The sequence below is a fragment of the Gadus morhua genome, chromosome 12 (genome assembly GCF_902167405.1).
Source record: "Gadus morhua chromosome 12, gadMor3.0, whole genome shotgun sequence".
Classification (NCBI taxonomy): Eukaryota; Metazoa; Chordata; class Actinopteri; order Gadiformes; family Gadidae; genus Gadus; species Gadus morhua.
The window spans coordinates 23,622,566-23,649,245 of NC_044059.1; the positions used below are offsets into that span (position 1 = coordinate 23,622,566).

At 43.0% G+C, this 26,680-nt stretch overlaps 3 protein-coding genes across 5 annotated transcripts in view; 1 reads left to right on the top strand and 2 right to left on the bottom strand.

Annotated features, from left to right (window-relative positions):
- The window catches only part of ghrhrl (growth hormone releasing hormone receptor, like), a 9,727-nt gene extending 9,369 nt beyond the window's left edge, over window positions 1-358 (bottom strand). Inside the window, exon 1 of the mRNA XM_030371725.1 lies at window positions 320-358. Within this exon, the coding sequence (XP_030227585.1) occupies window positions 320-358 (39 nt within the window). The remainder of the gene's footprint in view (window positions 1-319) is intronic.
- A 6,617-nt stretch (window positions 359-6,975) lies between these two features.
- Window positions 6,976-23,095, bottom strand: fyco1a (FYVE and coiled-coil domain autophagy adaptor 1a). 2 transcript variants are annotated; one of them, XM_030372613.1, is made up of 18 exons: window positions 22,995-23,095; window positions 21,850-21,965; window positions 20,772-20,878; window positions 20,519-20,644; window positions 20,047-20,153; window positions 19,497-19,640; window positions 18,792-18,885; window positions 14,861-17,335; window positions 14,652-14,744; window positions 14,426-14,544; window positions 14,163-14,330; window positions 13,328-13,480; window positions 12,372-12,604; window positions 11,328-11,481; window positions 10,345-10,437; window positions 9,908-10,118; window positions 9,253-9,362; window positions 6,976-8,603 (listed from the first exon to the last, which is right to left on the bottom strand). In XM_030372613.1, exons 2-18 carry the CDS (start codon window positions 21,908-21,910, stop codon window positions 8,528-8,530), a joined length of 4,524 nt encoding a protein of 1,507 aa, XP_030228473.1. In that variant the 5' UTR covers window positions 21,911-21,965; window positions 22,995-23,095; the 3' UTR covers window positions 6,976-8,527. The 2 variants fall into 2 exon arrangements, with proteins under 2 accessions (XP_030228473.1, XP_030228474.1); XM_030372614.1 differs by having other exon boundaries at window positions 22,880-23,014.
- Window positions 23,096-25,019: 1,924 nt separating this feature from the next.
- On the top strand, window positions 25,020-26,629 carry xcr1a.1 (chemokine (C motif) receptor 1a, duplicate 1). 2 transcript variants are annotated; one of them, XM_030372753.1, is made up of 3 exons: window positions 25,020-25,038; window positions 25,125-25,152; window positions 25,241-26,629. In XM_030372753.1, exon 3 carries the CDS (start codon window positions 25,249-25,251, stop codon window positions 26,233-26,235), a length of 987 nt encoding a protein of 328 aa, XP_030228613.1. In that variant the 5' UTR covers window positions 25,020-25,038; window positions 25,125-25,152; window positions 25,241-25,248; the 3' UTR covers window positions 26,236-26,629. The 2 variants fall into 2 exon arrangements, with proteins under 2 accessions (XP_030228613.1, XP_030228612.1); XM_030372752.1 differs by having other exon boundaries at window positions 25,020-25,152.
- The last annotated feature ends 51 nt before the right edge of the window (window positions 26,630-26,680 follow it).

The window sequence follows — 26,680 nt, forward strand, 5'->3', positions numbered from 1 at the left end:
GGAAAAAAGGAAAAAATGAAAGAAATCAAGGACAAGCAAAAAATTGAAAGATTCAACGACGAAAAGAACAAACGAAAGAAAGAAAAAATCAAAGAAAGAGAGAAAGACATAACAAAAGAGCCAGAAGATTTAAGAAAACGTCCCAATGAAATAAAATACAGTTCTTAGGAAGAAAAACGCTTCAGTTCTGTGGAATTGGCTCCCAACTGTCCATGTAATCAGGAAAAGGACGGCAAGATAAAACAAATTGGACACCTCCAAAATTTGTGACTGTAAATTAGTGAAATTTTTGAAATTTCTTCTATCTGAGAGACGCTACTGCTATCTGGGAGACGGTACCGCAGCCAGCCTCCACCATACTGCATGGAAGCAGCTTTCTCCACCAGTCTGTCAGGAAGCTCAACTCTCTCCTCTCACCCTTCCCCCCCCTCTGCCCCCACGAACTCTTGACTTTGAAAACCCCTCCCATTTGACCCAAAGAACTCTGGACTTCGAACCCATGATGTTCCTCATATTGCACATTTCAATCTATTGACTTTTTTTAACTTTATTATATGTATACCGTAATGTTTTGCCTTACCTTTGCGCTATTGCGAATTATTTTTCACTAATTAGAATTTATTTATTGTAAATATTACTTATTTTATTTTACCTAATTGTATCCTTCACTCCGCATTGCACCGTGGAAACAAACCTAATTTTGATTCCACTGTTTGCCCGGCACATATTTTGGAATTGACAGAATTTACAATATTTGACTTGGACTTTGACATCGATATCACCTGTTTAGATTAAAAAGAGATGATATGTGAATGAATACATGATGTGGGGCTGATTGTGGAAGAGGAATGAGAGTGGACTGGCTCTTCCTTTGTGAATTGTTCATTCTGAAACCCACTCCAGCGGTGTGGCTTCCCACATCGCTTGCATTTCAAACAGAAACAACGACAGCTGCAAATCCCTGAAAGACGAGCACATCATCCGCACTCCAGCCTCCACTAGATTATGTTTATTAAAGATATTCAGTTTGTTTTTCCACTACACTAATGACAAAAAAGAAAACAAAACTTTTGAATCCAATAACATCAGAGATCGGCATTCTGATTATAGCCTGGGGCTTTGAAAATCATCCGGTGATTGGGACATAAGTATGCGCGAACATGTCTGAAGTGCTTCAGTAAAAAATACTTTTGTGGGTTTTTGTTTTTTATTTGTTGTTGATAATAGGATAAAGCAAAACCAGCACCCAAACAAAACACACCTGGAGCCATTCCATCAAAATCACCAACATCAATTTGCATAATATGGGTATTTGTTATGATGGTGCCATTTACAGATCACAGACATGATGACTGTGAGGGTTGGGTTCTGTCACGAAAGTCGATGTGTTGGAAGATTGAGAGCTAGCAAAGGCTCTACAAATGCATTTCAATAACTTTGAGCAAACACTTCCCATACCTACACATACACGACACACTGGGATTCCTACACGCTAAAATAGTAAGTTGCCATCCCCATCTATTTTACTGAACTCTTCAGCAAAGGTATAACAATATCGACCTACAAATAGGCTACAGGGCAGTTCGAAAAAGACAAATCATTGGTAATGCACCCACACACACACACACCGGGAACATCCCCAAAGTCATTATTTTGTTCTTGTTCCGTCAGACAGAAATGGAGGACGAGTTGGTGCTAAAACAGACTAAAAAGGAACCAAGCCAATATCCGCTCTCCTATATGTAATGTGGATATGCTTATATTATAATGATTTTAACACACAAACATGTCACCGTTCAGCACACATCTTTCACACGGCGCATCCAGAAACACCAAAATGTCGTCAGTTTCAGGACGAATATATTTGACGGGGATTCACCTCTACATGCTCTGACCCTCCCTGGCGTTGTGCTTCTTTTTAGGGGAGGGGGAGGAATTAGCCAACAGTTGCATGAAGCACAGGCCCATGTTTCTCTCTAAATTGTGAGTCTTTGAACCCTTTTAATGATTGGCAAATAGAACGCACACACATTACTTAAGAAATGTATGTGCATAACATTTTTTTCTCCCAAAATAATATTGTGTCGGGGAAGGGGGTACTCAGCTAAACAAATATCTTGGAGGGGGACTAGAGCACAACTCTATGAGAGGTTAGGGGGTTGATTCCCACCGGGGACACCCACGCATGCACTCCCACTATAGTGGTGCTTTCTATAGAGGCTTCTGTGCACAAAATGCCCTAAATGTGGTAAGAGTACTGCTGTATTACATCAGTTGGGTAAGAAGATAATGTACATATTGTATAAACTGTACATAGACATCTTCCAAAGTGAACTAGGACGCCTATATGCATATATTTGTGTGGCCTTTCCAGTGGCCTATGAAGTGTTGATCTGGCTCTCCAGCCCTTGTTTGGTGGAGCCATTATCTATTGATTCATTTTTAAACCAAAGACTAAAAAAGGGGTATTAGTTGAATGAGACGATGGGTAGTGGGCGGTATTGGATGGTAGGAGGCCAATGGATTTGAATATCATAACAGGACTGAATTACAGACCTGCTGGTGGGAGAGAGGGGACATGAGCAGTGCAACACACCGGTGGAGTGGTCAGCAAGTATAAAAAAAAAAGAAAACTGTCCTCGGGAGCCATTAACGGCTTACCATCTCCAAAAAGGTGCCAATCGGATTGAGTTCAATTTGCAGATGTTAGATCCATTTTCAAAAAGGGAGCGAGGTCTGTTTGCTATACCGTTGCCAAGGTAATAGGGGGTCGGAGGCCGGATACACGTATGACACGACGCGGATCGTACACCATGTAACACATGAGTGATCTCATACGTGATCTACATACAATGTTACTTATCGGTCTGGGAAAAACTGTTTGTTCATTTTTTTACCAGTGTTTAGAAATACATTCCACTAGGAGCCAGATAGTGAGTACCAGTTCTCAACGCATCAACAGAAGATAAGCAAGTCCCATATTCCTGCTGCCCAAACCCAAGGCAGTTGTTTTCCAATCTGTCCTGATGAAGACAAAAAGTCCTCTTTTAGAGGACATTTATAGAAAAGTACTGCAATTCAGAGGTTAGTCCCTCTCTATCAATCAAAGGTAGAGATGGAAAGAGAGGTGAGAAAGAGGGAGAGCAAGTGAGGGAGTACATTGAGTCCCAGAGAGGGAGAGACATGTAATGGAGAGAGGGAGGGACCTTGAAAAGACGAGGGAGACATAACGATAAGGTGAAATAGAGACAGATAACTTCAGAGAGTTAGAGATAGTACGTTATTCTTAGATTGTACAATTTCTCATTAGAATTCAGCAAGGCTCCTGCAGGGAAGAGGTTTAAAATGAAGTGGTAGATTCTGATTTGTGGTCCTCTCTCTCTGTCTCCGCTCCCTGGGTAGTTGTTAATCAAGCCAACCATTTGAATGCATAGTTATATATATACAACAATATTAAACCAACCTCCGATGACATATGCGTCAATCTGCTGGTTTATACCTGCCATATATATACATTTTGGATGTGTGCATCAATTATTGGAAGCACCCCTAAATCATTGGTTAATGATACTTGAACACCATGTTTAATTCTAACCTGTGACTGTGAAAAAACAAACTTGGTTTATAACAGCCGAGACTGTAAATGTATTAATGATAACATATGCATGCATAGTGTTGTTTTGATGGATTATTATCAGGACAATAGAAAATACCGGCAGTCTAATTCAGTAAGAAGATAGTTCAATTCTACATTTTTGAAAATGGTGGTCTTTCATCACTCACATGTTAGGCATACAATCACTTACACAATAAAATCGCCGGGATTTGAACAATATGTCCAGGATACCACCAGAAAAAATAATATATTGGACAAGTGCTATGTAAACATTAAAAATGCATATGTAGCCAGGGTTGGGCCACCTATATCGACCTCTGATCATAATGTTGTGTGCATTACTCCAGTCTATAAATCAAAACTAAAAAGAGGAAAGCCTGTGAAGAAAGTAGTGAGGACATGGACAAATGAAAGCAAGGAACAACTAAAAGCATGCCTTGACTTGACAGATTGGGACACTTTTAGTTACGGCTCATTGGATGAAATTACCACAGTCACAAATGATTATATTAATTTTTGTGTAGAGCTTGTTGTTCCCACAAAAGAGATAAAAATCTATCCTAATAATAAATCCTATGTGACCAAAGATATACAAGAAATAATACATGAGAGGAAAACAGCCTTCATAAATAAAGACTTTGGAGCACTAAAATTGGCAGAGAAAAAGCTAAAAAACAGAATTAAACAAGCAAAATCGGCACATAGACAGCGTTTGGAAGACGCATTCAATTCTAATAATCACAAAAAGACATGGGACACAATGAAATCTACGACAGGAATGTCATCCCCATCCAAACCTATTTTGACAGAAAATGAAGGTGCCTTAAGCAATGACCTAAACACATTCTTTGCTAGATTTGAATCATTAGATAATTCCTCAAAGTGCACTGAGATACTTAAGGCTGTAATACCTGCCCCCTCAGACAGAATTACCATCACTGAAGAGGATGTGAGAAGGGTGTTTCGGTGTACCAATACAGGGAAAGCTAATGGGCCAGATGAGTGCAGTGCTTTCCTCCTCAAGAACTTTGCATCTGAGCTGGCTCCAGTGTGGCAACCTATATTCCAAACCTCTGTAGACCTACACACAATCCCTCTGTCTTGGAAAACCTCCTACATAAAACCACTACCAAAAATCCGATGTCCAAAAGAGCATAAGGATTATAGACCCATAGCCCTCACTTCAGTGATCATGAAATCACTTGAAAGAATACTGCTACAATATCTTGTTAGTTTAACCAAAGAGAAACTTGACCCCTGTCAGTTTGCTTATAAAAAGGGCTGCGGTACAGAGGATGCGGTCGCCACACTGTTCCACCTGATTACAAAACATCTAGATCAGTCTAAAGACAACTATGCAAGGGTGTTGTTCTTGGACTTTTCTTCAGCCTTCAACACAATACAGTCTGATATATTGGTGTCAAAGATGGTCCAGTTAGAACTGAATCCATATTTGATTCACTGGTATGCATGTTTCTTAACCAACAGAGTACAGAGAGTAAAGGTGAACAGAACCCTTTCCTCAGCATTAACTACAAATGTTGGCGCTCCACAGGGTTGTGTAAGCTCAGCTGTACTCTTCACTCTTTATACTGACAGTTGTCGTACTGAAGAATGTCTGTCTGAGGGTAGGAGCAAAGGACCAGATCAGTACATTCTAAAGTACTCTGACGACACAGTTTTAATTTCTTAAATAGTTTCAGTGACCCTGGACTGCACCAGCAGAGAGTAAATAAGGTGGTTGAATGGAGTGATAAGAACGCTCTCATCATAAACACAAAAAAGACAGAAGAGATTGTTTTTGGTGCACCACTGGAGATATGCAAATCTCCTATTACTATTCATAGTGAACAGATCGATCAGGTATGTTCATACACATACCTAGGAGTAGCAATAGACCATCTTCTTTCATGGAAAGATCAGATTGAATCAGTGTGTAAGAAAACAAAGCAAAGAATCTATTTCCTTCGCCGTTTAAGATCTTTTGGTGCCAGTAGAAGGATTCTTCTTTTGTTCTTCAGTACTGCAGTACCACCTGGTATGGATGTCTGTCTGTAGCCCTAAAGTCACAAATGTTACAACAACTAAACATTTGCTCAAAGATTGTTGGACAACCACTTCAGGAGCTGTATGCTTCCACGTATGACAACAGCATGCTGAGGTTGGCAAAAAACATCACCTCAAACACTAATCATGTTTTGTATAGTGAATACAGGTTATTGCCCTCAGGAAGGAGATACGAGGTACCACTTTTCAAGAAGGTTAGACTAAAAAAGTATTTTGTCCATCAATCGACTTTGATGCTAAACCGGAGATAGGCGGAGTGGTGGACAATGTGCTCTCGACTATCTGTACCCATGTATGTAAATTTGTTGTGTTTCAATGTGTCATGTCAATGTGTGTAATTCATGTTTTCTGTTTAAACATGCAACGGCTGCTGGGTCGCAAGACAAATTTCAGCACCAGCTGACGAATAAAGTTCATATCATATCATATCATAAATATGTTGGCTGAATTTGCGAAAGTCCTACCTGCCAAACCAAAAGATAAGCTCTATAGGCTCATGCAATATCATATCTCAATAGCTTGATGTGCATACTCACATGCCATGCACTACCAGCTGCTGTTGGCGCTGGTCTACAAAAAGGAAAATGGAACTGGAACTTATTAAACCGGTCAACAATTGTGCATCACGCTAATAACTAACATCTGAATGTTACCAAAAGTGCGCCGTCTTTGTAGCAGAGCCAACGCCACGTTTACGCGCATAAAACATGCGCGCACGCATGGGGCAGACAACGTTGTATATTGAAGATAATAGGCTATATACAACATAAGAGCCGTCCACATATTTTCCTATAATAAAGTAAAACGAAAAGCAAAGACTAGCTTCGTAGCAGGGAGGTCTGTATTCGTCACTTTGCGTTCCACCCTGTGCGCAAAACCACATTGTCAGCTGTCAGGTAGTAGGCTGATAGTAATTCCGTAGCATCAAATGCACGAACAAATATACCCTCCTATGTTAATAGGCCACATGCAATGAGTCTTAATGCAAGTTACTCACATTTCTAGCAAAAGCCAACGCAGCGAGGATCCGTACGATGTAAAAGGAACACATCTTATCAGTTTATGAGCGCACCAACCTCAGCCAGAGGTACCACGAGCATTAACAGCCACTTAACAGTAGGTCTAGGTGCTGCGCGATGGAACCGACACACGATTTCGAATCAGAGCTATCCAAACCTCAACGGTAGATAGGCTACCTATTGGTTGGTAACCTGTTTACCCCTCTCTGAAGCCGAGAGGTGGTGGGGTTGCAGTGGCGTTGGGAGACCAAAAGGTCACGAGAAAACTGGTAGTAAATATTCACAAGCATTTATTTCATTCATCATTCTTAAAAGGTCAAACAAGAGCACATATTTTCCTCCCTTTTATTGGTTTACACAGTTCGTTGTTGGATCGTTGTAGTACATTTTACAGTTGCATAGATCAGTAAAAGGGAACATGGATCATGTAGCCTACATCTTATAGTCAAAAACAAAAATAGAAAATCTGCTTTATCGTAAAATATCATAATTTTCATGTAATTTTATAAGACAAAACCTTTTTTTTTATTCCTTCATGCACAATTATTAAACTTGGTAATATACATTTCTACTAAATCACACCAAACGGAGTATAAGACATAAGTTACAAAAACAGTTAAAAAATAAGCTCTGTTTTCCACAATTTTCCTATTGCTTAGAAATAGTAATCAACATAAAATGCATTGTGATCCCTGTGTGTATAAAGTATATGAAAGATGTCCAAAATAATTGTACACATCAAATACAAAAAATCGAAAGAAGCAAAAACCTGTAGTGAGGTTCAGGACCTCAAGATGTTTAAAGATATTGTGGACAGTATTAAGTCTCTTTTATTAAGGCATCGTCTTTGCAATAATAAAATGGCTTATTGTATTGTAATACTTTGGTTAGATTACCTGCTCAGTATTATAGCTATAAATAGAAAAATCTCATCATTTAAATGATTTGGCAAATGCTCCATCGTCATCAGCCCATTTATGACCCTATCAACTGCAATGAGTACTTATAAAAATAATACTACTAAAAATCCCAATTATATTTCCAGAAAATAATTTCTAACCTTTAGAGTCTTTAGAGTGTTTGCAAGTCAGAACAACAATTACTGCCAACTGAAGAGCTGTTAAGCGCCACCAGAGAGTCAAAGTATCTTGTGCGACACACCATTGATAAAAATGTTAAAACCCCTCCTCCTGTGAACTGACTCAATGTTTTGTAACAGCCTTTCCTGCTGCACTCCATCGTGTCAACAGCCACTCCACGGCTTTTTGGGATATTATCAGATTCAGATATTATAATATGATTATCAGAGCTTGTGTGCTCATTCCACGATGCTACACATCTGACTTCATCCTGCTTCTCTTGAGACAACTATCCACATGGCATTAATGCAAAGCAACACGTTAACTCTGCCGTCATGGGGAAAACTGTAGTGTAGGGAGTGTGACATTCTATCAGGGTTTGTTGTTTTTGTTATTAGTATTATAAAGTAATCATTTGCATTCAGGAGAAATCCCTGAGAAGAGCAAGCAAGTTACCCCCTTGGGGATCCTTATTCATCAATAGAATAGATGACCAAAGTGGTCGAGGAGAACTACTTGGTGTACCTTTTAAAAACCTGTAAAATCAGCATTCATAATTTCCACGTTCCTATCAAGTCAATTCATTTGGCAGACGACAAAAAAAAGCGTAACAGGGCCTCCATGAAATGGATAATTTCTTTAAAAGAACACAAACTACTCCTTAAAAGCAGATCGTAAATGATTATAGATAAAGAAACAGCGTGCTGAAACTTCAAACCCTGTGTCCCGGAGAGGGGTCCGCTGGGTCAGGGGAAGTCGCTGCCGTCGTAGATCACAGGCTTCTCGATGGTGAGGTGGTAGAGGACCTTCTTGCCGATGAACCTGTTGGGAGAGTAGTCGATGAAAGGCCTGTCAATCAGACGCTTGCAACAAGGCACGGCCCCACAACAGAACATCTGCTCCGGTGTTGAGGCCAACATCGATTACTCGGTGTTACACACCGACAAGACTGTTTTTTTTTTGTTTGTTTTTCAGTAATAAAAAGAAAATTCAGTAAAAATGAATAATATAATTATAAATAAGAAAATTAAAATGTGTAGAATAGGCCACCGTTCTGCTCTGTGCGGAAGAGAATTGGCGCGCCGAGAACTGGCGCGCTTCCGTACAAGACCGGTAACCATAGCAACGCCGGTAAACAAACCCCGCGAAGCCCAATCCCTACGAGAGCTCCCCGCGCCACGGCCATCCGGAGGCGCACAGAGCTTTTGGCCGTGATATTATACATACAATTATATTATACTATTATATATAGAACGTTATAAGACTTTCTATAAGCCGCTGTCACCGAGTGTGAGAGGAGAGTTGACGGAGAAGATGGCGGTAGACCTAGTGCCAAAGTTTAAACCGTTTATACTCGGTAATACCGGTGTTGACACATGTGTATTACTCGGTGTGAAAATGTCCACACCACGGCAACCCTAGTGTGGACTGTGAGTGTGTGTGGGCCGTGGGTGGGGCGCAGGGGTCTCACCTTGAGAAGGAGTTGTCGAACACCAGGGTGTAGAGGCCTGGGTTCCTCACCTTCAGCTGCCCCTGGATGGTCTCCCTGTGAGAGTTGCAGCGGGTCAGCGGGATCAGAACCTGGGCAGGGCAAAGCAAGAGCGTTTATAGACGCCCCCTCAACAGGGGCCGTCATCATCAGCAGTCCCCTTTCCTCCTGCTACCTAGTGAGTAGCATCGCAACCTGCTGTCGCTACACGCTTCATAAATACAAGGCATTTGGTGGATGCTTTAATCACAAAGTGTCGACAATCCTGCCTACAAATACTTTCTTAGCATGGGTGGTCCATGTTCGAATCGAACCTCTAAGCCAGCCAGTCAGTCTTGATGCCATGTCTGTTAATGCCTTGCTCTCAGGCAACACAAAGTGGTCTTTGACCTGTGTGTTGATTCCACTGAATAGGAATTTCAACCTCTGAATAACATACACCATGGTTGTGTGTGTGCTCTGTAGGGGGCACTCTTGAACCATTTACACATTCCTAGAACATGTGATTCATTCATTCTAAGGTCCGATACTAGTTCCCCTCTGAGTCAGTGTATTTGCTTTTACAAAAGGGCATCAAAGTTCCCCTGCCACGTCATTGTTTTTCTTGTTGGTTTCCCCTACACACCCACATGTTTACCTTGGCCTGCTCCACGGGCGTGTCGGGGCCTTCTCGGTACACCACGCTGAAGGAGATGCTCTTGGGATCCGAGGAGAAGACCCAGCCGATGCTGGGCCCACGGTCGCCCACGGCAATGCTGATCAGGCTGTAGCAGCTCCCCTTGACAAAGAGCTCTCTGGAGCTGTCCCCGAAGTGGGTGATGTCGTCGATGCCGAGGGCCACCGCCACCCTGGGGAACGCACGCGGCGTGGAACAGACTCAGCACCGTGTCGACCCTACCGTGTGTTTCACTCAACCAGTGGCCATCTTGGTTGCATCTTTTGTTCTTAACGCCACATTCAGTTACCCGCACCAAACTGGCGTGCAAACCAAGATGGTATATAGATGAGGAATAGGAATAAGGCCGTTGGTTGTTGTTTTTTATGTGCGTGTGCGTGAGTGCGTGACAGACTCACGTGACTTCTCCCGATCTGAGGAGGTTGATCTCGGAGTCCTGAACAGTGGCCACGTGGTCTTCAGGGTTATCTGGGGTCATGTCCCCGGTGCCACTAGGAAGAGAGTCACAATATCATCATCACCGACCCGCACGTTCTCTGTGTGACTGTTATTGAATAACATCCACATTTTTCGGGAGAAAAAAATAATCATAATTGTTTTTTGCTCTCAGTTTCGACAAACAAATTTCCAGAGGCAAATGATAAAGAAGAGCGTCGCAACAGACGCTGAAACATTTTCAATCGTCAAAACTGACACGAAGAGAGCGGAGCTCTGATTGTTTTAGTTTCTGAATAAACTATCATCCTTTGACTGCCAAATTCATGTCCAGCCACTCTGTTGCTGGACATTCGGTCAGGTCTTCTCATTCGTTGTTGGTTGACCCTGATCCCTGGCCAGGGGCCAAAGACTGACATAATTTGGATTGAATGCTGTCTCATAATAGAACAATGAACAGGACTGTATGTGTCAGGTTTCATAAATGGCTCTGTGTGATGAAGGATTAATTTTTGGCGTCAACCACATGATGAATGCCCCGATTCCTCCGAAGTCTCTCATGGAAAACCAGTTCCAGGGCGATAACCTTATTGTTGTCATCATTAAAAAATGTCTTATCACTGGCATGTGTCTGATTGCATCGGGAGCAATCGTTTTTTATTTACTGTCAACGCAGACATTGCAGCATGTGATTTATGGTTTCCCAAAGCACAGTTCAAATGAGGAACAAGGAACACCCACACGTCTGTGTGAGTTCCTTGTGTGTGTGTGTGTGTGTGTGTGTGTGTGTGTGTGTGTGTGTGTGTGTGTGAATTTATGTGAGCCTCTACAAAAAGGTATGCAAATTTCAGTCCGTCCACATAGCATTCTGACTGAGATAACCATGCCCGTATCTATCTAGAGTTTCGCTATGAATCAAGCCACGGTCTCCATGAAGCATACTGACATGTCCACCGGCCCTGGGGGTCTCCTGTCCTGGTCGCTCTCCGGGGAGCCTCCGGTGGTCTGGGAGACGGTGTCGCTGTCGTAGACCCCGTTCACCTCCTCCTCCGTGATGATGTCGAACGCCCCCTCCTCCGGTCGGGAAGCCGGCTCCGACACTACACATTAGGTGAAGAGTGAGGGGACTGAGTGAAACATTGTTCTCCTGAGAGAGAAAACATATGCATGTAAGCATGTTATACCCTTATTCTACTGGTCAGGAGGTAGATGGACACAGCCTTTGGAAGAAGCCTTTTTTTGGAGAAGTGCTATACACTGATACTCTTTACAGCACAGTTACAATAAGGGAATTGAACGACATTGGATTGTTTTGCCATTTCCCCTTTCTTACGAAAACAAGAGCACAACTGGAACATCAATTATAGCGGAAAGAGGAATTGGAATCCCCCTTTCTGTAGAAACGTTCCTCCATACAGCGTCTCAGTTGTTTTCCTCGGTTTGTGATTAGAAAAGCGGTTGACGGTGGTTTGTGTATAGGAAATGTGTTTGGGGTGTAGGGGATTCGAAATGACTGTACATCAGCTTTAGAGGAACATTAAATAAAACAAAACAAGAGGAATAAAACTGAGGAAAGTGAAACGGATACACAAACAAGGAACACATCCTGGAGTGGAGCGGTCATAAATCACAGCTAAAGCTAATGTTGTTGCTTGCTCGGGTACGGGAATGATTGGCATATAGTGTTAACAGTTTAAAATAGTGACTATTCTAGTATATAGTGTATAAAGTATAAACAATAGTGATTCTAATATGAATATAGTGAATATAACAGTGAAAGGTATATTAATGTATATTAGGGAATATAACATTGAATAGTGGATGGCGCTCATATAAATATGTGAAATAAATAAAGACATAAAAAACATTGCATGCACAGAAGAGAATAGTGAAAAGTGAAGACACAGTACACGCGGGCGAACAGTGCGTGTGGTATACACAGCACACACTGCTGAACGGTGCGGTGCGTGTACACAGCGTGCCCAGTCACCTGTCACCCTGGGGGTGGGTTTGTACGGGGCGGGCTGCGGGTGCGACTCCGGCCCGGCTCCGCCGTCGGGTGGTGTGTGGGCCTCGGCCGGGCCCAGCTCTGCCCGGGTGAAGCGCTCCACCACGTCCCCGTGCTGGCTGTAGCATTCCCTGCAGCAGCGCTCCTTCTTCCCGCTGTGCTTGGTCGTCACAAAGTTGTTGCTGCAGTAGTAGCAGAAGATGCGGCCGCACAACCTGCGGAACGAGTTCACCGTTGAGGCTCGCGGTGGTTTGGCACAGCGCCCCACATTGATACACTGAGTCAGACTCAGTGGAGACTTTGTTACTTAAAGATCAACTCTGCACCGTGGTGGTTTGGCACAGCGCCCCACATTGATGCACTGAGTCAGACTCAGTGGAGACTTTGTTACTTAAAGATCAACTCTGCACCGTGGGACAGATTAGGTCTGGTAAAGGAGTTAGATAAGGCTCCTACGAAGGCTATTAAGGAACAAATCACTGTCTCCGTTTCTGTTTATCATGACCTTTACGGTCAATGGGAGCAGCAACATTTCCTGAAAAATAGTACATACTGTATGTGCTAAAACGTATCAATGATTTGCCTAGTATGGGTTCATTTAACTTTATGTATTGAGCTTGAAACAGCTCGATGCTCAATACTAGCCAAGACCTTTATGCAATTTATGTTTCAAAAGGACAACAATTTAACTGTAAATTTATCCCATCTACCCTGAACACCACATCCCAGCTACCCTGAACAACACATCTTTCTGATGCGAGTAGCGTTGTTCAGGGTAGCCGGGGCGCGCTGGTACAACCTACACTCAGAATCTCTCGCCGATCTCTGCAGAGCAGCAGCGACACAAGCGACTCCAGCATTGACTCCGCACACGGTTGCCCAGAGCATCGAGTGGCTTCTACCAAAGTGACCCCTGGGGGGACCCCGCCGGTGCCCACCTGCAGTGGTGTCTGCGCAGGTACCAGGTGAAGTGGCCCCGGCAGTCCAGACAGTTGGTGGCCTCTTTGTCCACCAGCCACCAGCGCTCCTCCGCCCGCAGCTTCTGCTCAAACTCCAGCGCGTCAGACTTCTGCCACAGAGCGTCCTTGTCCCTGCACCAAAGAAGAGGGCAGAGGAACCTGTTTATGATATGGTTTTAAGTAAGGCAAAACCCTTTTGGTTGATCTAAAAGAAAATATATCATTTTTTTTTAATATATATATACAAATATATATAGATGTATATATTAGTAGTGCTAGTCTAGATGCCATAAGACTAAACCCAAAATGCTTTAATTATGTGTTTTATAACTTTCCTCATAAGTTGAATTGGGTAAAATATTCTGTTCTACCACAAACCTATTGTTTGTGGTAAGAACACCAGACATCCCTCTCCCTATGAGCAATCAAGAGGCGAATAAAGGCCTGCAGGTCTGCCGGGCCTGCCACACCAAACCAATCAGCAACCTTTGAAGGGGATATACAAAACAAATGATCGGCACCCATGTGGTTTAATTGTTCTGATCAGATTCAAGATTATTCAAGAAGGATGATTGGATTGCATGATGTTTGAAAAAGCTTCGCCATCCGTTAGCGATGAGTGATTGTGAAACGTTAGGGAATATCCCCAGAGACTGCAGCTGCCTCACTTTAAGTCAATTATTATTCCTGACTGTCTATGGCAGCTCTTTTGCGATTGGTTTGGGGAAGCCATCTCACCTTGCTCTCTTTACAAATCTCAGACCTGATCTACAGTCTTATCTATAGGACTATATTTGCTGGTTTCATCCCGCACCTCAGGAGTTCGATGAGGCGCTCCTCTAGGGTGGTCTTGGTTCCACTGAGGTCCTCAATCTCAGCGGTCATCTTCTGGTGATCGCTCTGCTTCTCAGCCTCCGTCTTCTCCAGCCGCTCCCTTAGCTCCTCCGAGACGGTTCGCAAGGCCGTGAGCGCCTCCTCGGTGCTGCCGTGGGAGACGCGGGAGGGTTAGGGAACTGCCGGTGACAATCAGGTGTGGTTAGGACTCGGGTGTGTGGCGACGGACGGGTGAACACCCACCTGCTCACCGCCTCCTTCAGCTGCTGCATCTCACACTCGTTGTGGCGCATGGTGGCCTCACACTTGGTGATGTGGGAATCCTTCTCCACCATGAGTTGAGCATGTTTCTCGTTCACAGCCTTCGTTGAAAGAAAAACACATTGAAGCATTTCAGACGGAATTTCAATAGGGGTTGTTGGATCCTTCATTGTAGATAGATCCTTCAAGTATCGTGGAATACACTGACCTCTAGTTCAGACACTTGTCCCTGCAGCCTGGACACTGTCTCCGACTCTGAGTGTAACTGGGCTTTGACTGTAGTCAGCTGTTCATTCACACTCTGAATGAAAAGACCCCAAAAACTCACAGTCACAACCGATGCACAATGGATCCATGTAAACCGGACCGGGAAACTGACCCGCATGCATGTTTGTTTCGCTGCTCAGCCTCACTCACCTTCAGTTGATTCTGGTGACTCATGCTCTCAGAGCTGATCTGGAACCTGACGGCGTCCATCTCCTCGCGGCTGGCGTGCTGAAGCGTCTGCACGTGACCCTCGGCCTTCCCCAGCTGCTGCTGGAGCTCGACGACGGCCCGCGGCAGGCTCTCCACCTGGCTCAGCCTTTCCCTCAGGCTCGCGTTCTCCTGGCGCAGGGCAGCCAGGCAGGCCTCCAGCCTCTCCACCTCTCTGGTGGCTCCGTCCTGCAGCTCTTCGATCTTGGCCGCCTCCTTGGTCCAGCGCTCCCTGGCCTCCTCCTTCTCAGCGGTCAGCTTACAGATGGTCATCCCCAGCTCCGCCATCTCGGTGTTGGCCCTGTAGACGCCTTCCCGTGTCTCGCCGCTCTCCAGGCCCAGCCTCGCGCTCTCCGCCTTGAGCGTGGCGAGCTCTTGTGCGTGGGCAGCGGCCTGGCGGACCTGCTCTTCGATCAGCACCTCTTCCTTCTGTTTGCAGCCGAGCAGCTCAGCCACGTGGCTCTGATTTAGGGCCTCCGTGTGAGCTTGGAGCTGCTCAGTGAGGCTCATGAACTCGGCTCTTTGGCCCTCCGTCACCTCCAGTTTGGTTTGACACTTGAGGTTCTCTTCACCGGCCCGCTGCAGCTGTACCCTCAGATCAAGGACCTCTGATTGGAGCCTGGCCACGTCTTTCATGTTCACTTCAAGCTGGCCCTCGGCCAACACCAGTTTCTCAACCACGCCCTGGTTTTCCCTGGCGTGCAGGCTGGATCTTTCCAGCTGAGATTCCTCCACCGCCAGTTTCTCTGTGCTGAGTCTCTCGATCACTTCACTTTGTCTCGCCAGGGCTGCTTCTGCTTTTGCTTTTGCTTTCTTCAGCTCCTTCTCCCTGTTCTCCTTCGTTTTCACTTTGGCGTGGAGCTCTTTAAGTTCACTCTCCTTACTCTCCAGCTGGGCCTCCTTGGCCCTCCCCTGCTCTTGGAGAGCGGCTTCGTTCTTGCGTGACGTTCCGAGGCTCTTCTCCAACTCTCTCATCTGTCCACTGAATGACTTCAGCTCTGCCTGCATGGAGCTGAGGGCTGCGCTCACAGTGGCCCGGTCCTCTCGGAGAGCTTGGTTCTCCTGCTCCAGGCGCTTGGAGGTCGTCTCAGAGAGCTGCGCCGCCATGGCAGCCCGCTGCAGACTCTCGTCCAGCGAGCGATTTTCCTGACGCAACCTCTTCTCTTTATCGTCCACGCTCACCTTGGCGTCATCCAGCTGGCTTCTGAGTTGTTTATCGGAGGCCCTTAAAGAAGCCAACTCGGCCTCCAGTGCCCCCCTGTTTGCCACCATTTCCTTTTTGAATTCCTCGTTCCTCTTCACTGTGGACAGGAGATTCTCGTTGATCTCCATGAGATTAGTGCACTGTGTCTTGTAGTCTTCCGTCTTCTTGGAATGCTCCTTCACACTTGTCTCCAGTTCAGAGTTGCCTGTGGTTAGGCTATCTCTCTCCAGGGTTAGGCTGTCCTTCTCGGATTCCAGCCGTTGAAGAGTTTTGCTACTGGAAGTCAGTTCTGCCTCTTTAATCATTAGCAGTTCCTTTATTGCATCGACCTCTCCTTCCAAAGACTCCTTTAGGACAATTGTGCTCTGCTCATCAGCTCTTGCTTTTTCTTTGACTTCCACTACCTGCCTATCTTTCTCCTCAAACAATCTTTGGAGATCTTCAAGTTTTCTTTGCAAGTTGCAGGCCTCGTTATCTTTCATGGCTAACTTTTCTGCCAAGTTTTCTTTGGTATTGCACTCTTCCAGCACGCTTGCCTTTAATTGAGCTGTCTCCTCAGACGTAGTCGTGACTAACTCTCCGAGTTTAACCTCTCTGTCTTTCAGGGCTACATCTTTGACTTTTAGCTCCTCTTCTAATCTTTCTACCTGCCTTTTCTTGTCCTCCATATCAGAGACAGCCTCCATCTTCCCACTCTCAGCCTCTTTTAATCTGTCCAGCAGTTCGTGTATCTTTTGCGCCGAATCAAAGTGACTGGACGCCTGCTGGCCCTTCTCATTAAGCACGCCATCCAACTTGGCCAGAAGCTCCATGCTCTTTCCCTCTGCAGCTGCTAATTTATCCAGGAGGAGGCGTTGCTCGGCCTCTCTGGCTCGCTCCACACTCCTGAGTAACTCCAGCTCTCTGGAAAGGGTCTCCTCTCTTCCCTCCAGAGCCTTGAGTGCTGCCTGCAGGTTCTGGTGGTCCTCCTGTGCCCCTAGAGACACATCGAGCTGCCTCTGGAGCTCCGCCACAACCCCCCTGAGCTCCCCAGCCTCTTCCCCTAGCTGCTGCACTCTGCTCAAGAGCCCTTGCTGCCTCAGCTCCGACTGGTCCAGCTCCAGGCGAAGGTGCTCCACTGCACTCACGTCTTCGCCGCAAGAAGCCAGAGACTCATCCAGCTCACTCAGCAGGCTCTGGCCATAATCAGGGCTCAAGGGGAGCTCGTGTGCTTGCTGAATGGTGGCGAGATGCATTGGGTGGGGGAAGAAAATAAACACACCGGAGTGAGTGAACGAGAAATACACATAGGAGAAAAGTGCTTTATCAGTAAAATCATAAGAATAACAATAGCGGGTTGCTGAAAGCATGAGACAGACAATAGGCATCAATCAAGAACACACACACGCGTATGTTTCTCTTAACTTGATCGTTATTTTGTTTCGTACATACAACTCATACGAGTGTGGCAAGTAAGATAACACATGTGCGGTCATGAGAATCTAAAGTAGCATGAACCATGCTCCAAAACCGGAATAATAGGAGCTGTTCAGCGCCATTAATGCAGAAGCACCATTCAATCAAAATGGCACCTGGCCAAGAACAACGAGTGTAGAGCTCTAAGTCCTACCTTCGGAAATCGATAAAGAACTGCATCAGTATTGGCATCGCCGACTAAGCGTGGGCGATGTCAGCTACCGTAATTTTCGGACTATAAGCCGCGCCTTTTTCCCCATTTTTCGAGTCTGCGGCTTATATAACGGTGCGGCTAATCTATGGATTTTACAGGTTACAGACGAGTCCACCGACTTTAACTCTATGGGCTCTATGACCGGTCCGCGCCCCGCCACCAGTGGCGGGCTCCAGCAGGAAACGCTGGAAGTAGTAGTGGGGACAGAAAATGCAGCTGCAATAGTTTGCTGACCTGCAATAGGTTTCATCTTTTTCTTTGGTGGCATTTTTGCGTTCTCTCTTCTCTGCCTGTTTCTCGAGAAAAACGGGATCTCGTTGGACGCGCGATGTATGCGCAGGCGCCGTTTGGGCATAACAATATGGCGGCTGCCGTTCAATGTAGTTTTCATCACCACCACCGGATTATGTTTCATTTATTTCATTACAGCATGTCCCCTAAACGTTACAACATAATCGACACGAATGAGCACAGCATCGAGCAGTGGAAACGTGGGTTTATTTACTATGAAGTTCGTATTTTTAATTGTTGAAATGAAATCAGCGGTGACGAGCTAGTTGTTTTGGTAGCGGCTAAATTAGCATGTCGCGATACTTTGTACAGGGGATCACGTCTGCGCCGAGTAGATGCGCAGAGGGTTGAAACAGCGCTTGTCCGGTCTGCTCACAATAAGGTTTCTTTGGCCAGTTACTGCGATTAAACACGAGTTGTTTAATGTTCACAATGTATCGTTTTTCATGGGGAAAATGAGATGCGTCCCCGGGACGCATGGATAGTGAGTTTAGTGCGTCCTTTCAGATTTTAATGCGTCAGGGACGCAGGACGCGTACCTAGCAACATCACTGCACCCGCGGCTTATAGTCCAGTGCGGCTTATCTATGTACACATCATTCAATTTAGCTGCTGCGGCTTATACTCAGGTGCGCCTTATAGTGCGGAAAATACGGTAGTTTAAATCTGTGCGTACAAGTGCTTCCTCCATGAGCTCCGATGTGGGTTACCTGTGAGTAGGTGCTGGCCAGACTGTTAATGCTGGAGCTTCGGCTTGGCGGCTTCCACATGTGGCCCGGTGAGTTTGGACTGCCGAGTGTCCTCCTAATTAGATGGTCACAGAAACAAGTGGTTTTAAACAGACGCCGTGTGCACACTCAGGTAACACTTTATAATAAGTTGCCATAATAAATAGCAAACTAGTCATTACCTAACCGTTTGCTATTTTTTGTTAATTGTTACTTAAATATCTATTTGGCAGAAGTTAATTGTTTTTTCATCATTAATCAAATATTAGTTGTTTGTCTAACCCTAACCCAACCCTAACACACGACCCTAACCCTAACACACGGCTCTAACCCTAACCCTAATCATAACACAGGGCCCTAACCCTAACACACGACCCTAACCCTAACCATAACACATGGCCCTAACCCTAACACACGAAACTAACCCTAACCCAAACCAGCAACACTCTGTGGTCAGTGAAAAAAAACGATTAACTTGTGCCAAATAGATATTTTAGTAACAATAAACAAATATTAACAAAGGGTTAGGTAATGACTAGTTTGCTATTTATTATGGCACCTTATTATAAAGTGTTACCAACAATCATGATTATAATAGTATAATAGAAGTTTCAACAAGAAGTGTTTGGAATTTGTTACATGGTGTTGAGTGTGTAGTACACATTAAGTGTTTATTAGAAACCAAACCTTGCAAAGGTGGGCCATGATGCGTCGAGGTCATGACCCCTCGATGCCACGTCAAACTGGACTTCATTGAGCTCGTACAGGTGGCTGATGATATCGACACTAAGGTGAGGCTTTACAAGAGGACTGCGGGCATAGTACCAGTCACTATGGAGGAATTGAAAGACAGACATTGGCCAAGGCAAGCTGGACAGAACATGAATATACGCCCGTGAATTGTGTGAAGTGTATATTCATCTCAGAAAATTAGCTCCACTAACTGTATAACACTGTCACGTAATTATAGTACTGACTTGTCTGAGGAGCAGAAAGGGGAATTTATGTAAAACACCAGAGCAGAAGACAATCTATGTATATCGAAAGTATAAAAAGGGAAATTACCTTTCCCAGAAACACAAGTAAGATTATTTATATTATTTTAAAATTTCGGTCATTGATAATTTAGTTATTCAGTTAGTTTCACCTCTTACAGTGTCCCCATGAACGTACAAAGCATTAAGCCCTATTTCATTAAAGGAATACTTTCTGAGCATGGCATAACTTCAAGGTCTACCTGGTGGTCCTCTGGTTCATTAAGCACTGTTGCAGCGTGTCGGCAAGGCGTTGATGTACAAGAGAGTAGCGGATAAAGGCTCTTCCCTTCCCCAGAGATGTCTTCAGCTGTCAGGAGAACAGTCAGGATAACAGTTTTTTATTCATTTCGGGAAAACACTAATTTCTATTTGTTTCTTGGAATATCATATTGAAAAAAGATTTTATAGATTTCATTTGTTAACAGTTTGCCCTGGGCACGTCATATCTTCTGACGAAAATGTGGACTTAAAAGCTTAAGCTGAGGACATTCCCTGAAATAGATATCAAAGTGGCCCATACCTTTCAAGAACATCGACTGTAATAGCAGAAAATATGATTGAAATACTGATGGTGGAATGGCAGTACATAATAAACAGAAAAACAAAATAAACAGTGATGCTTCTTGGTGAACAAGAAAACAAACAATCAGATGGATAACATCAACTAAATACCTCAGAGATGGATTTGACAAAGCGGATGCCATCATTAGCTCCTTTGATCTTAGCGAGACAGTCAATGAAGAAGTCCCAGTAGTCCTTTCTGGTGCCCAGTAACGTAGTCTTCTCTTTCTGATCAAACTGAAGGGCAGACATTCAGGGGAAGCTCATACATCAAACATTCTTTCAGACACAAATCAAAACTATAATGTAAGTGTCTGATTAAATATTGCACAGGAGTCCGTTATGTACGACGCATAAATCTAACCTGCAACAAATATTCTAGTTTGTAGGAGAATTTGTGCAGGTTGGTACTGTCGTCTGTGATCGGCTCTCCAGTTTCTCGGTACTCCTTGGCAAGCTCTGCCACAGCCTCTGTTTTTTAGGAAACACAAGGACAAAACATGAATTCTGAAAGCCAAGGTACTCAGGAGTGTGGACTTATCAACCAAATTGATAGTTGAATAGGCTTACAGTTACATTGAGGGCATTTAGCAAACATTTATATCAAGAGCCACTTACAAAAGGTTTGAAAATAATACCACATAGTTAAGCAAAACTTTAAGAAAAGGTTTAATGCATTAACTCATGGCTAATGACATGTCAGAAATGAAAGGATTTTTTGTAAACCACTAACTTTGCAGTGTTTGCAGTGCAAATGTTAATTTAATAAGATTTGCATAATGTCCAGACCATTTTGTTTCTAAAAGCCTGGATCATACTGCTCATCTATTGAATTATTTTATTATTTATCCCTGGTATTTTCCGTTCTCCTTTCTTCTATATTTTAATGATTGTCCTATTGATGTTTTAACATCTCTCCCTTTGCAAAGCACTATGAATAGCCAGCCTTGTGTTTGAATGGTGCTTCATAAATAAACTTGCCTTGCCTTACTACATCAACACAAAGATAGCCACACATATCACATTATCAGAAGGATTTACAGAAAACCTACGCATGAGTCACTTGCCTCTTATCCAACGTAAAAGCTGGAAGGACACATAGCCTGGGCGCGTCCTAAAGGTCAACCTTGAGTCTTGTTGCATCGCTAAAGGATCTATCTGGCCACAAGCTGGCAAGCTCAAGGCTGCTGGCGAGTCGGATCCAGCTATCAGGAAGCCCAGGCAGGCAGGTCAAGCAGAGTGCTAATTCTCTGTAGAGCACGGCTAACATCGTTGTAGCCCCATGGCAAACCTCTACAACTCTTGACATTCATTCCCCTCTGTCACATCATGGCTGCAGCAGACTACAATCTACCACCAGCCCACCCCATTCACTCTCACTCTACGCATTGTTGCATGCATCACGCACACACACACACACACACAGGTCAAAGCTGGCGTACCATGCAGATCTCTGATAATCCTCTGTAGCTGATTCTCCCCGACCACCGCCCCGGCAGCCATGGCCTCACCGCTGTATCCGCGGCAACAGGGGGTCACAGGGTCACTGGACACTGTGCTGAATCAGAGAATCAAAGGGGGGGACAGGGACAAAGGAGTGGTATGAATGGTCAAACTGTATATCCTGCGTACTTGTTGGCCACAAAATGAGTGCGCTTTCTGAGCATGCACCCTGGGGTGATTCTGATTAGCGGTTCTAACCATGCTCTACAGCATTTTGTGTCATGGCAATACAATATTGTGTTCATTCACCTTGGTTGTTTAAAAAATAAAAGAAGGAAGTTAGGATATAGGTGGTGCAGCTGAAAGGTATGGCGATATAGCATTAGATAACTAAATATAATGTTCGGTTATGATCTTCTTCAGTTTACATGGAGAACTGAGGGTTATGAGGCAGCAATGAATCCTTAAGGATTATGATACTTTGTCATTAACTAGCCGACGTAGTACATGCTTGGTCATCATTATTTAAAATCAAGGCTCCTCAATTAACCTTGTAGTCTTTTTTTGTTTAAGAAAACCATGTTTTTATACTACTTCTCTGAACTACTCACGTATTTCATTGATTATTTGTAGGTAATATGGCCAACAATTTTACCTTTCTGGCTTTACAAACTAATTTTGTAGTTTTGGAAGTAGGGCCACTTGAGGCCTTTATATACGATCTGACACTGAGGGAAACATTTTCTTTAACATACTTTAAAAGCCCTCCTATCTCAATGTTCTATATTGACGATGCGGTACATATGGGATAGCCTTTATTACCACTTCTTGAGAATAGTGAGGTACTAGTTAAAGGCTCCGCAAAAGAAAGATTAGTGTAGGGGTTACTCTGGAATACACGGTTAACTAACGATAAATACATTTTTTCTAGAGTGGTCGTAGCATTGAATCAATAGCATTGTCAAATCATAACCTTTCAGCATTCGGAAGTAAAACAAAACATAGCAAAACGTATTACAACATACATACTTATCAAAGTTAGACCAACATGACAGGCTTGAATTGTGTTATTTGTTAGATACAGAAGCTACTAATTCAAGTTAATTTGGTTACAATATAAAGTTAAACAACAACTTTGACATACTTTTAAGAACGACTCATCCATAACAACCCATATATTATGCTCATATTAACATGCTGTTTATTTGTCTCAGAAATGTACTGAATGTCATTATGCCATCCACTAAGGAAGCGCCACTTCATTTGGCTTCCAATCGTATTGAGGTTGGGAGGCGGGACGACTGATGTAGGGGTGCATAGTGTGGTTGTAGATGCACGGTAAACACTAGAGTCACGTGACTTTACTTCTTAAAAAGGGGGTCAGAAACATGTAACATGAAATATATTTTTGAAACATAGTTCTTTAGTTCTATTGGGTTTCATAGAACATAAGAATCCAAAATAATAATAAAATAATACAAACGAAAATACAAAGCATTACTAGTAGGCCTTCTACAACTCCTGCTAATACTATACTAATATTAATTTGAATAAACAAAATATTGTTATTGTTAATGATGGTGATGATTATAATAACTGAAATAAAAAATAACACATATATTATAACAATAATGAAAGAAAAACATAATAAATGAATAGTAACATTACAAACCAAAGCTCATGCTAGGCTAAGTAAAGTTACCCATACTGACACTACAGTTACAGTTAACACTACAGTCAAACACTGCCTGCTTCATGAATGCATTCCACAATCACATACAGTGGTATTGCTGTCAATTGTTTTAATGGATGCTTACTGTCTGAGTATTTATTTATTTATTGGTTTATTTCATGGACATTGCACACTAATCAACAGTCAAACTGTAAGTGAGCCAGAGTTAGCCTAAGAGGCTAGTTTAAATCCGTTGTCCCCAGCCAGATATTCAAAAGGCAGCCTAAAATTACAGAAATAGAATGTATGCATAAAACAAAGATTAAAAAACAATAAAGATGACTCCGAAGATATAGTAACGCATGGTAAGAACGAGTCGACAATTGCAAACAGACAATAAAATATGCAGACAATAAAACGCAGCGCACATAAAACATCATAGGAAAGTGCAAACTGCAATAGATTAGAGCAGAACACATACAAGAAAAGCCCATTTTCAGCAACATAAAGCACAAACATGCAGCATAAACATATAAAGCAGCATAAAGCACAAACATGCAGCACCAACACATTAATGTAAAAGAGTAGAAGTGATTGCGATTGTGCTCATGCATGTCAAATCTCTATGTCAACCCATGAGTTTTATAGGGATTTGTTTGCACATGGCTCATATCATAAGCTATAATGTGGTTTATTATGTCTGTTTTAAATCTGTTAAATTAATAAATTAACAAGTTGATTCAAAGAGTAGCTCACTGCTCTACATATGATATAACTATAATGTCTAAGACGTAAATTATTAACGCTGTAATCTATTGAGAATTCGGAGAAGGAGGAAATGCATGGAGGTTAATGGGCAACTGGGAAGGAGGACAAGGGAGGTGTCTATTTTCTAGGCCCGATGCATAGGATGTTGTGTTAGCCAATGCATATAGGGGGAATTCAAACATTTTAATAATAATAATTCATTTTATTTGAGGGCGCCTTTCAAAGCACCCAAGGTCACCTTACAGGGCAGTTTAAAAACAGAAAACATAATCAACAATCATAAAAAAACACAAGAACAAGATACATTGAACAATTTACATAAGTGGGGTGAGATGGGTTAGATGGAATATGTCAGTTTAAAAAGGTGTGTTTTGAGACGTGATTTAAAAGTGGAAAGAGTGTCGGAATTACGGATGTCAGGTGGGAACATAATCTGAAGCCCGACTCCCGAAAAGTTTTTTTTAACTTGTTTAACAGTGATAATAAAGTCTTAATCTTTCAAACTTCAGCTTTCTCTGACTCTGTTTTTTTTAAGTGTTTTCCCACCACAATAGCCCCTTGTTCTCCATTCGTTGAGATGCTCATCTCAGGAATCAGGATAGAGTCCTATCTAACTCCATAGGAAATAGTTGTAAAGTTTGAAAAATTCTGTCTATTAAAAAAGGAACCAAGAGTCACCATCTGTTGTCATGAAAGTAAGATACCACTTCCTTTAAAGGTGTGATGCAGCACAGAAAGGAGTCTTCAGGTATGTGAGGTATGTTCTGTGTATTGAAAAAGGAACCAAGAATCCCCATCTGTTGTCATGAAAGTAATATACCACTTCCTTTAAAGGTGTTATGCAGCACAGAGGAGGCTTCAGGTATGTAACCATTACTCCATGTCAACATTTTGATTTAAAACGGCATCATTGTTTTATTATCCAAGCAAAAACAATTCTTTCTTTCCAGAAACAACCATGAATGCCTCTGATTACAACATAGCAGATGGCGATGATTATGAAGATGAGGTTTGTGAGAAAGGAGAGTTGGTCAAATTTGGATCAATAGCAATTCCTGTCTTTTTTTCTGTTGTGATCATACTGAGTCTCATTGGCAACATTCTAGTTATGGTCATTTTGGCCTTGTATGAAAACCTCAAGACTCTTAACAACATCTTGATCCTCAATCTTGCAATCTCTGACCTATTATTCACTGCCGGACTGCCGTTCTGGGCAATCTACCACATCTGGGGTTGGTTCCTGGCAGACATGCTCTGCAACATTGTGAGCTTCATCTTCTACACTGGATTTTACAGCAGTGTTCTATTGCTGACCGTTATAACCCTCCACCGGTATCAGGCCGTGGTCCACCCTTTGTCCAAGCAAGGCAGTCAGAAAGCCGGCTATGCGGTTGCTGTATCGATAACTGTGTGGTTGGTCAGCATAGGGGCAGCCATGCCTTCGATGCTCTTCAGCACTGTCGTCCCTCTCCCCCACAGAAACGGGACAACAAATGCCTGCCAATACAAAGACGCCGCATGGACAAATGTGGGCACCTATCAACAGAACTTGATTTTCTTTGCCGCTTTCACAGTCATGAGTTTCTGCTATGTAAGGATAGTGAGGACGATCAGGAGAACAAGGTCCAACAGGAAAAACAGGACTTTGAAATTGATTTTTGGTATTGTGGCTGTGTTCTTCCTTGGTTGGATACCATACAATGTCGTCATTTTTCTGAGAAGGTTATCTCATCACTTGGTTCCACCATTCGATGATTGCGATGTGAGCACTAGGCTTGATTATGCATTCTTTGTGTGCCGATTTATTGCGTACTCCCATTGTTGTCTCAACCCAGTGTTTTACGCATTTGTCGGCGTAAAGTTTAGGACGCATCTAAAATCCCTCTTGTATCGTAAGTCCTGTGACAAAAGTAAGGTAGAAGAGGCATCCAATCCATTCATTTAATTAGATAAATGGACATAAGCTGCTTTTTAAATACTGTTGGATAAATGTTGATTTCAATCTCACTGATTAATATTAATTTATGAAAACTAATACTGTTCGAGAAAATAATGAAACTTTAATGAAACTAAATACGGATCAGTCATACAATTATGATAAATCAAAATGCATTGTTCATTGTAGATTTTCCTTGAATTTGATACAGGCATTTGCTTTTGTTTCCAATGATAATATTTACAATTTCTCATGGCTATATTGTGTTATACATTTGCAATTCATGTTGCCTGCATTTTGAAGATTAATTGGATTGTAAGAGGGGTTTAATCTAATAATAAACACGTCATATATTTCGATTGAGTGCTGCATGCAGCGCTCAACTATTGTTCTTCAAAAGTTTTATACTTTCTTTCTTTCTTTATTATTCTCTACAAACTTTGGGACCTATTTC